Source organism: Antedon mediterranea, chromosome 7 (genome assembly GCF_964355755.1).
Source record: "Antedon mediterranea chromosome 7, ecAntMedi1.1, whole genome shotgun sequence".
Taxonomy (NCBI): domain Eukaryota; kingdom Metazoa; phylum Echinodermata; class Crinoidea; order Comatulida; family Antedonidae; genus Antedon; species Antedon mediterranea.
Genome location: NC_092676.1, coordinates 27305996 through 27316924, shown reverse-complemented (window position 1 = coordinate 27316924; position 10929 = coordinate 27305996). Strand labels below are relative to the sequence as shown.

Here is a 10929-nt window from a genome sequence, read left to right as displayed (position 1 = left end):
AGCATCAAATAATGTTGCAGTAATGTTATGTTAATGAAAATAGAAAAAAAAAAACAGTGGTCAAAATTACGATGATTACATTCATTTATTTGTATATTCCTGGAGTGTGCAAATAATGCTTTGGTTTCAGTGTAATAAAATAAAGGCTAAAAACTCAATTTACAACTTAGTTTTTATTAGCACCAACATCACAATTTATTATATAATAAATTATCATTTGTAGATAATTTTTTGTTGTCATGTTTAAGTATGTTGAAGTAAAAATACAAGATGAAGCTGTTGTGCAAGTTGACAAATGCAATTGTACTGCAGGACAGTTTTTTCTTCCAGTTCATCATTATTTCAAATATTCTCTTCAAAAGTTAATCAAATATCAATTCAGTCAATGCATTACAAAACCATATAGTCAAACAATTTGACATTTTGCCTTTTAAAATTACTCCCAACTTGGATAATAAATATTTCCACTTTTAATCTTCTCTTTGTTTCATCATTCTGGAATGTAAAATCCTCCTTAAATTTACTTAAAATCTGATAAGCCATATTGCAGTAATGTAATTTGTTATTCGCCAGCAGTAACAAGTTCAAACCATTGCCGATGAGCGTCACTTAACGTTTCTAATAAGACATACTGCAGTAATGAGTGGTGTACTGCAGTAGTATTATTTGTTATTACCCAGCATTAACAAGTTTAAACCATTGCTGCAGAGCATCGCTTAGCGTTTCTAATAAGACACATTGCAGTAATGAGTGGTGTACTGCAGTAGTATTATTTGTTATTACCCAGCAGTAACAAGTTTAAACCATTGCTGCAGAGCATCGCTTAGCGTTTCTAATAAGACACACTGCAGTAATGAGTGATGTACTGCAGTATCATTCATTTGTTATTCCCCAGCAGTAACAAGTTCAAACCATTGCCGCAGAGCATCGCTTAGCGTTTCTGGAAGCGCACTTATGTCGCGCAATACAATATAAAACGGAAAAGGAAAGTGTTCCATGTACGAACGAATCTCTGGCATTTCTCCTGGACCTTTGAATAATGGCACACGGATGTCTAAGATGGAATCCTACAAAAAAGAAACAAAATTATTATTTTTTACACAAAATATAATAAAATGCTCTTAAAAAGTATGTAAATTAGAGAAAAAAACTCACTTTATTCTTTGGATTGTCTAAGATTACAAAGACAAGAAAAATATTCGAATCTCTTGCTTGACGAACTGCAGATCTGACCGCTTCCATCCCTTCTAAGAAAAGCCCACGGCCGTCACTGACGACCAATAAGAGCTGCGACGTGCCGGATGATGATCCTCGCAATCTGTATTGGGCGGACGTCATTAATGATGATATATACGCTAGTAGCTGGGAAAATAAGTTACAATTATGATGTCAGGGGTTGCAAACATGAAATAAATGCCAACATTTGTGCTAGAAACTTGTGGATGTAATCATTAAGTTAGTAGTATTAATAGTCTTTAAATTATGTATTATATATTCCTATTTTTGGTGTATGACTTACCTGCCCAATCTTGGTCTTCTTCTGTGAGAATGTAAATTGTTGTAGAATCCTAGCGCCTGATTGGTCGGTGAACTGTTCATGAAATGGATGGAGCAACTGAACACTTTCACCAAAACTGAAAAAAAAACACCATTAAAACTAGAGTAATAGCACCACCCCACCTATATATACACTTGTTCTAAATATATGGTAAAGTTGAATTTGTTTGTTTACTCACCTGCAAACTGAGAATTCTCCAACTTCTAACCATGTGAGGGCGTTACTGATGACAGCTAAAGATTCAAAGGCAAGCTAAAAAAGAATAAATCATTGAAGCATTGTGGTAATTATCTATCAATCAATAAAAGTCTTCTTTTTGTGAGTGAGTGGCCGAGCGGTTAAGACAGTGGAACCGTAATTACGTAGCCATAACATCGGCATGGGTTCGAGGATCACTCACTCCATGGTTCTGGTGGTAGAACGAGTCTTCTCGGATAAGGACTATAAACCGTAGGTCCAGTGTACACATCTAGCTCGTGTGCACTTTAAAGAACCTAGTACATCTTTCGAGACGAGTAGGGGGTTACCCCGGTGTATTAGTACATCACAGCCACTGATCACCAACTGGGCCCTCTGGGAGACCAGTCGTTGACTGAAGAGGTTACCCAGTATAAATATATATTTCAATCAATCTGTACCTGTTTGGAGTGGTTATCATCCATACTTGATGAGTCATCCACAGCCAACATGATCTGATACTGACGTTTACTGGGCTTGCTCCGTCGTAACCAGATTTTATCCTTACGGAAATGGCTAGCAATATACGGTATCACTTTACGCATGTTTAAACGCTTGCCGCTTCGGAAATCTCCTCTGAGTTTGGAAGCTTGGGTTGGTTCAAGCACAAGTCTAAGTTGTTCACATAAGTCGCGGGCTAGGCTGGACGTGAGGGACACATACTTATGCCATGCTTCTTGGGCCTGTCTCTCCTACAAAATATAAATTTTTAAAGAGCATTTATGCTATGTTTTATTTATTTATTTACAACCATCTTTAATGAGGGTGGCCTATCCAGTTCATGTATAGGAATTGATCATTAAAGGCCCTCGATAAAACATACAAATACCCACATATAAAATATCAAATACTCAAAAATTAAAATAGCTAAAAATTGTAGATAATCAAAAATCCATACAAACCTCTTCCATAGTTCCTTTGTGCTGCATCACCACCAGTTGTTCCTCTAACTCTTTTCGAAGCCTTTCAACATCTTCTGGGTTCAAAGGTTGTATGTGCATGGAATCCAGTAGGTCAAAGGTCGTATGAAATGTTGACTGAGTCAGTGCATTATTTTCACTGATTTCTAAAGATTTCAAAACAAAATAAAGTCCTCTTTATCACGCTCACACAAATATACAACTAGTCTAGGTTCTAGATAAAGTTTCAAATTAATATTAGTAAAAAGATAAATATTTTGGCACATATGGCGTTATTTACACTTATCTCAAAAAAGACAAAAACAACTACAGACTTGGGGCAAGTCTAACATACAACCACCATTTAAAGAGATCAAGTGATGGTAGGAATAGAGGCGATGTTATTTTCAGCTAAAGATCTGTATCAAAAACAAACAAAAAAGATGTGCCCAAATATGGTAGTGATATGCGTAAATATGGTAGTCATCATGTCTATATATCGACACATCACATTTTGTTGTCACATAAAGTTTGATAATGTAGACAGCGCTTAAGAAATTACGTTCAATTCACATTCCCTAAATATACTGAAATTTGATTACGCTTTTTTAAAGAACTGAAATACTCATTACATCTTTCCTCTAAATGTTCTCAAACTTATCTTTACCTTCTCTTAAATCTTCTTTTACTTCTTCATCATCGGGTAATACATCATCTAATTTCGCTACTTCTTTATTGTTCTGTTGATTTTTTAGCTTTGATGGTGGAACTGTATCCATCTTTTCTATTTCCTATCACAACAAAAAAAAACTAAAATATTAAAGTTATTTCGCACCTGTGTTATAAAATTTTTTCAAATTTCAAAAACATACAAAAAATATAAACTACTTGAAACTGCTGCTTAGTAGTCAGCTTAGCAATTCCAGAATTGTGGATCAATTCTCGACTCTATTGAGATTTGCTTTATAATTAAAGCACCACTACATTATGACACTTTAGTTTTCACATTAGTTAAGCATGGTTCCCATTAGAACACAACGCAACAATGATTATTATTACAATTGTATAATCACTAGTGGGAACCGACAATGCAACAGTTCTGCAAACATTGAGAAATCAAATCAGCTTGATTTCAGACAAAACAATGCAAGAACACAGGAGAAACATATTATAGCGCGAAGTCAAATAGTCGGGATGAACCAGGTCAAAGACTACGGCAACTAAGCAGGTTTATTTCACGTGTAGATGGGGCAACACAATTTTTGGAGGGAATTTTCTTTTGTTGCGTAGTTTGTGTTGCATTGCATCGCTAGTGGGAACCACGCTTAGATGGATCAATATTTTGATTTAGATTATCATTACCTTCTCATCTTCTTCGTCCTGATGTGGTAACACATTATCATCAGTCTCCATGTCGTCAATATCACTATCATCATTATCTGCATTAAGGAAGGGCTGTTCAGCTTGCTGTTCATTGGTTGCAGCATCCAAGGTTTGGACATCCTGATTGGTTGCTTCTTTCACATGTTCAAAGATGTCTGCTTCTTCAGATTGCTATAGATTTTAAAACATTTTATTATTTTCTCATATTCTCATATTTGTTGTTAAAATGCGATAATTGTTAACCTTTGACCTGAAGGACAAATTGTTAAGTCATGATTGGGCACCTGGTTGTTTGGTAATGACTGATCATGAGTGGTTAACAAATTAACCAATAATTTTGTTTTGGCTGCGAAAACACTGCCTTTAGTGGCCCTATAATGGAGAGGAAGGAACAGTGGATTTTATGGCCCAGGCTGAAATTGCAACTGCATCCTATCTCCCAATAATTCATGAGCCATTGTGTAATCAAACATGAAGTACAAAGTGATTGTAGCTTGCGTCTCTTCTCGGGGCTTTGCACGACATTTGTGTAAAGACTTAAGAATTAAAAATACCTTTTCATCAATTCTGTTCTTGTCATCTTTTGTCTCATCAATTGTTTTTAGACGTTTGTGTGTTTTCTCTTCTGTTGAACCCAACGTACGATCTGAATCCGATTGGCTTGGTCGCTTACGATGACGGTCCTTTTCTTGTTTATCTTGCTTTGTAACCTGCGATAATTTATCCCCTTCGTGCCCTTCAGATTGTTCAGCTTGTGATGATCCAGTTCCATGCTCCTGTTTGTGTAAATAGCTATTAGTGTATATAGCCTTTAGTTTATATAGCCATCAGTGTATATAGCTATTATAGTGTATATTATGACAAACCATAAGTGTATATAGCCATTAGTGTATTATAACAAACCATTAGTTTATATAACAAACCATTAGTGTATATAGCCATTTGCGTATATAAATACAGTGTATTAGAAAATTCATATTGTATTGGCCTGGACAGATTAAATCACATATTCATCAATCCAACATTACCTCTTCTTTTTCTTTCTCCTCTGATTTACCCGCCTCATCTTCTCCACCAGTATCCTTGTTCACTTGATCCGTTTCCTCATGTGATTTTCCAAGTTGTTCGGCAGCTTCTGGCATTTGCTCAGTATTGTGGGACTGATCTGGAACAGACTCTGATGTTGGGTCATCTTCAGCAGATGGTTCTTCTTCATTTTCCTGATAAATAAAAAATAATCAATACACTAAACAATCAATCACTGTGTTTATTTTGAATCCCAATAAGCCGATACAAACTTTTGGAAGAAACTGAATTACAATTCCAATAAAAAATATTTCACCTGAGCCTCTACACCTTTTCCGCCATCATTTGGTCCTTCCTCTTGATCTTCAAGATCTTTCATCTCTTCATCATCTTTTTGATCATTGTTGTCATCTCCTTTGTTTTCACCTTCATCCATATTCTCTTCATCATCATCTTCCAGATTGTTGTTTTCAATATCAGGAATTTCTGGTTCAATATCTAATGGATTTGCCTCTGAAACATTTTAAACACAAAACAATTATTTATTAAAATTATTATTAAATTATCATTTTCTTTTATAAGAACTGTAATTTAAAATGACTAAAGGCAGGAGATACTTGACTGGAAATCCACTTACCGTTGTCTTCACCTTCCTTCTCTTCATCACTCCCATCTCCATCTTTCATTTGGTCAAGATCCAGATCATCTGGAAGGTTAAGATCATCTGGTGTGACCTCTGGTGGAGGGTCATTGGCTTGCTTTGGATCTACATCATCATTGTATTCTTCCTAAAATAAAGTCAAAAACAAATAATCAATAAAAATAATGGATAAATTCCACACTCAAGGTGTGTCAAATTATGGGTTAATTAGAGGTTAAACTGTAGCATAATATATTAACAATTAATTTTTTTTTTGCTTACCTCATCCATTGGTTCTAGATTGTTAGGATTTGGGTTTTCTTTTTCATCTTCTCCATCCTTAGTTTCTTCCTTAGTTTCCTTATTTTGTTGTTTATCTTCTGAATCATCACCTAGAAATAAATCACAGTAAAGTAACTAGTACAAATATTATCTTTTGAAAAAGCAAAGAGAAATGTTATCAAGTTTTACATGGGCTTTATAAAGTACCTTGATTATCATCTTTAGCCACCAGTTCCGATTGCTGTTCCTCTCCAGCACCATCTCCATACTCATCCTTCTTTTCTTTATCCTTCTCTTCATCTTCCTCATCCTCGTCATCACCCCATATACGTTCATCAAGCTTATCAGTCTCTTCATTGCCGAGATCTCCCATCTGCTTATCAAGTTTATTCTCGTCGTCACCTTCACTTTCGTTACCAGACTCATCAACTTCTGTAAAAAATAATTATATAAATAATATTACAGTAAAAATAAATACAATTCAACTCTTATCCATTAACAATTAGAAAAAGGTTGACAAATTAACTTGAGACAGATGTATCAGTTAAATATCAGTTATTACAATAAGACATCATTGCAGTACTTGCTTGTGGTCTAGAGGTATGAACGATAGTTACACAGTGGTATTAACAAGTGATCTGAAGACGTACGTGCTTGTGGTCTAGAGGTGTGAACGATAGTTACACAGTGGTATTAACAAGTGATCTGAAGACGTACGTACTTGTTCAAACCATCTTCCTACGTAAGAGTAGAATTTTTTTTTTCATAGACAAAAAAAAAATGTATACCTTGTTTATCTACATCATGTAATTTTCCTTCAAAATCCTCTGACATCTCGATGCCATGCTCTTCATCTTCCAAGTCGGGTTGGTTTTGAATATCATCTTCTTCATCCTTATCACCTGCCTTTTTCGTGTCTTGGACTTGGTCCTCATTTTCAATTTGGTCACTGACATCTTTTACACCTTCACCAGCTCCGATGCCCCCTCCTTCTATGTCATCAAACTCTGTAGCTCCACCCTCACCGATTTCATCACTAAACTCAGGTGGTATGCAAAATCCCTGCAAAGATAAATTTATTTTGTTTTCTAAATCTCTTCAAGAATTAAATGCCATAGATTGATTGATTTTATTTCCACTACAAGTAAAAAACAAATAGTTTAAACGAATATCAGGATAACCCAATAAGTTGGCGACTTATTTTCAATGGGAAATATGTTCTGTAAGAATACCAACCTTAGTTGCCAACTCTGTAAATACACCAAGCAGTATGGAAAGCAGCTTACTGGTGGTACGGTGTGCAGACACCATTTGGTGCAGGTAGTACTTAACGAGTTGCAAATACTGATGCATTATGGGTACCAGTCTTAGTAAAACAGCTACACAGTTGCTGGTATCCTGTAAAATGAGCAATAACATTTCGTAAATTGTAATATCATAATTTATCTAAACTACAAATATAGCAATAGTAATTTGTATTAATTTTATTGTGAAAATGGACTTTTTCCAATATAAATATTGAATTGAATACCATTCTATTTACTTCACTGTCAATGTTGTTTGTATGCATCTGAACCAAATCTGTTACGACTGTTTTCAAAGCCTTTTTAATGTTTTCACTGTCCATACACTGTTTGCTATCTGCAAGCCCATTGGTCAATAGTTTCACATGTTTTTCAACCAGCTCAGGTGCATTCTCTTCATTCAAATCTGATAAATTAAATTATTTACTTCAGAAAAGAAATTTAATTTTGAACCACAGTAATAACTAGTTCAACTTCAACTTATTTTCCAAATAATATTTTGTTTTACAATGATAAATAATATTACATTTTAAAACATAAGGAATGAGCTAGAAAATAGTGTAAACACTAATCAAGTCCAGCCCCTTTAACATAAATTATACTTAACTAAATTTTACAAATATGGGCAATAATTTCATTAATACAGGCCTAAAAATACATATTGGAAAATTGTGTATTGTACCTTCTTTTGATTCTTCATCTTCCTGTTTTTGTTCAGAATTTATATTTGCAGTAGACATCTTCTGGAGATTTTGGACAGTCAGCAGGACTTGACTGAGAAGACCTTCTACTGAGTGTTGAAATGCATCATTCATATTCTCACTCTCTTCATTATTATGACCTATAGTACAAAGTGTAATCGCATTCGTGACCAAAAGAATTACCATACAATCACAAATGTTCTTAAGAATAATAGCTTATTTAACAATGCCACTTTCACCACTACCAAAAAACGAGTGGTGTTATAATTCATTTGGATACAAATAATTGTATTACAGTTAAACTTCAATTTGTGGAAACATCTCATAAACGGAGATTCATCCAAACGCCTGTTTCAAGGATGTCTGCTTACTGGATGCTCAAGCTTTCTTAATATTAGCTTTAAACTCTGATTTCCCTTTAAATACAATCGATTAGACTACCAAAAGATATTACAAAACCACAATAGTGAAAACATTTCTTCTGGTTTCGATAGTATATTGATATGTAGTTCCTTGATAGTAAACCAGTAATTCATTCATTCATCTTTTATTTCGGAAAAAAAAAAATTCTCCATAGCTCAGTAACAAATCAGTGTACATTATTATAAATATAACAAATTTGTATATATATATATATATAAATCATACTGTAAATTATAGAAACAGTGCTCATATTCGGAACATGATCTCATAATCGCGTCGAGCATAGCTCATTGGCGAAAGTTCCGTATTTTTTAGTTGTATGAAAAAATGTCTCTGGCGGGATTCGAACCTGCAACCTCTCGCTTACAGGGCGAGTATCATATAAAAAAAAACCTACGCCACATAGTCACGTGTAAACTTAGGTTTGCAAGACAGTTTTGTCTGTCAGCTGTCAGCTTGACTTCTTCAGTTGTCAAGGAACCACATATCAATAAACCACAGTATATTAATAAGATCAATAATAATCAATAATATAATATGTAATATTCACTTGATTTGTTCATGTCCTCTGTTTCCAATACTTCCTCAATGTTATCAATAGCATTCTTTAGGCAGGATAAGGAAAACATCAGAGGGGACTCTTCTTGGGTGTCAGGAAGGGTGAAAGCAGCTAGTACATCAGACAACTCAGGTGATAGGGCCTTCAGCATAATGACTGTGCTTTGTAATATTTGGACATCATGCCTAAGTATCAAAAAAGAATCGACAGTCATTGAGAAGTCACTGACAAATGGTTTAATTATTATTAATATATTTAACGTTGTAATGCACTACACTAGTTGTTTGTATTATACAGACAACATACTTACCACGTTATAATATGGTGTCCATCTTCTTGGTGCAACGTCTTAGAAATTGGATTGATCACCTTCTTCATTGAATCAACACGTTCCCTCATTTCCTGAAAACAATTTATTGGTCAAAGGTCAAAAGATTATGACAAGAGAAATATTGGTGTTTTGTTAATACTTATGAAAACAACTTTTTCTTCCTTCCTTTTAAATATTGGTTGTTTGTATCTAACGGACATTATTGAAAATAAAGGTTTGCCAAGACTTTTTTTTTGTTTGGTTTGTTATTTTCTGTTCATATTTACCTTTATAGAACTCATAATCCTTGCCCAGGTGTAATCGCCTTTCCTTGCTCTACTCATTGCTGACAGTTTGTTACGTGGGAATGGAATGCGGACAGATTCTACATCAACAGCATTCATAAGAGGGCAGCAGTCAAGTAACATTTCAATCTGGATGAAGGTTTCATCAGCTTGGCAGAGTAGATTTTGGAGGGAAAATATACGATGTGATGCAACTGTCTGGTCTGGTAGACTTGGATTAAAACCAGAATCAGTTGGAGTACCAATCCTTTGCAGTTGCTGACATAAATACCTGAATATAATTGAATACAAAGGCAAATTATTATATATAATTACTATGGGTATGCTGTGGGTATCAGTGGCTGGACTTCACAATGGAGATAAAAATAAATCAATATGATAAAGTAAAACAGAAGTTCCAAGCTCTAAGAAAAAAAAAATATCAACTACACAAATAATAACAGAGTGATTCGGAGCATAACTTGCCTAATATGATCAAAGTCTGCAGTCACTTCCGCTATCTGTTGACGTTGTTTTGTGACAATTGAGAATATGTGCTCCGAGAAACCACGACACCTATCAATGTTACCTATGCCAAGCTCCTATAAAATTTAATTTAAATTTATTTTATGCAAGAGTCAAAAACAATGTTTAAGAAAATGATACTAATACCCATTCTGCTCTGTTTATGTAGAGAGTTAAACTTATTAAAATTAAACCTAGATTGATGTTGGTCTTACTTTTGACGGCGTGTCCATCGCAGTGAATAAAGTTGCCTTTCTTGCAATGCATCTGTAGAAGTAATAGTCGCATCCTTGCCACAGGCTAACAGTGCAATCCGATTCACTACAAAATGAAAACATATTCAAGTACAGGCAGAGTAACTCACTCATTATAGATGGCACAAGCATTGGAGCACACAAATTAATAAATTAATAAACATTGTAACAGAACATTTAAGAATAAACAATATAATTCAATTAATAAATTTCAATTTTTACTTGTCTTCTTTGAGGGCAACAGCCAGGTCAATTGCAGATGTTTCCATGGTAGCATCTGTCTTGAGCTTCTCACAAAGGGTCAGACCTTTACGGTAGGACAAGCCTTTTAAAATAGAATAAAGTTAAATTGTTTTAGAAGTCTTGGTATATACATTTAGAAAAGAAGCCTAATCAAACTCCCTAGCACAAAACCTTAATAACAGCGTAAGAAAAGCCAATAAGAACATCTTCAGGTTTATTACTAAAGTCTAGAAATTTATCTAATATTTCTAACATTCATTTTGCCATGAAAACGAAACCGAAATCTTGACAATAGCAGACA

At 34.5% G+C, this 10929-nt stretch overlaps 1 protein-coding gene across 1 annotated transcript in view; it reads right to left on the bottom strand.

Annotated features, from left to right (window-relative positions):
• Nucleotides 1–80: 80 nt before the first annotated feature.
• Nucleotides 81–10929, bottom strand: part of LOC140055578 (midasin-like) — a 56755-nt gene continuing 45906 nt past the window's right edge. Inside the window, exons 72-95 of the mRNA XM_072100914.1 lie at nt 10608–10710; nt 10347–10452; nt 10093–10208; nt 9610–9898; nt 9323–9414; nt 9004–9197; nt 8012–8170; nt 7557–7735; nt 7262–7423; nt 6814–7087; nt 6233–6457; nt 6026–6135; nt 5741–5891; nt 5420–5616; nt 5106–5297; nt 4632–4853; nt 4057–4248; nt 3362–3485; nt 2698–2861; nt 2197–2487; nt 1737–1810; nt 1520–1634; nt 1156–1362; nt 81–1067 (exon numbers count right to left, since the gene is read on the bottom strand). Coding sequence (XP_071957015.1) covers nt 885–1067; nt 1156–1362; nt 1520–1634; nt 1737–1810; nt 2197–2487; nt 2698–2861; nt 3362–3485; nt 4057–4248; nt 4632–4853; nt 5106–5297; nt 5420–5616; nt 5741–5891; nt 6026–6135; nt 6233–6457; nt 6814–7087; nt 7262–7423; nt 7557–7735; nt 8012–8170; nt 9004–9197; nt 9323–9414; nt 9610–9898; nt 10093–10208; nt 10347–10452; nt 10608–10710 — 4121 coding nt within the window. The 3' untranslated portion in view covers nt 81–884. The remainder of the gene's footprint in view (nt 1068–1155; nt 1363–1519; nt 1635–1736; nt 1811–2196; nt 2488–2697; nt 2862–3361; nt 3486–4056; nt 4249–4631; nt 4854–5105; nt 5298–5419; nt 5617–5740; nt 5892–6025; nt 6136–6232; nt 6458–6813; nt 7088–7261; nt 7424–7556; nt 7736–8011; nt 8171–9003; nt 9198–9322; nt 9415–9609; nt 9899–10092; nt 10209–10346; nt 10453–10607; nt 10711–10929) is intronic.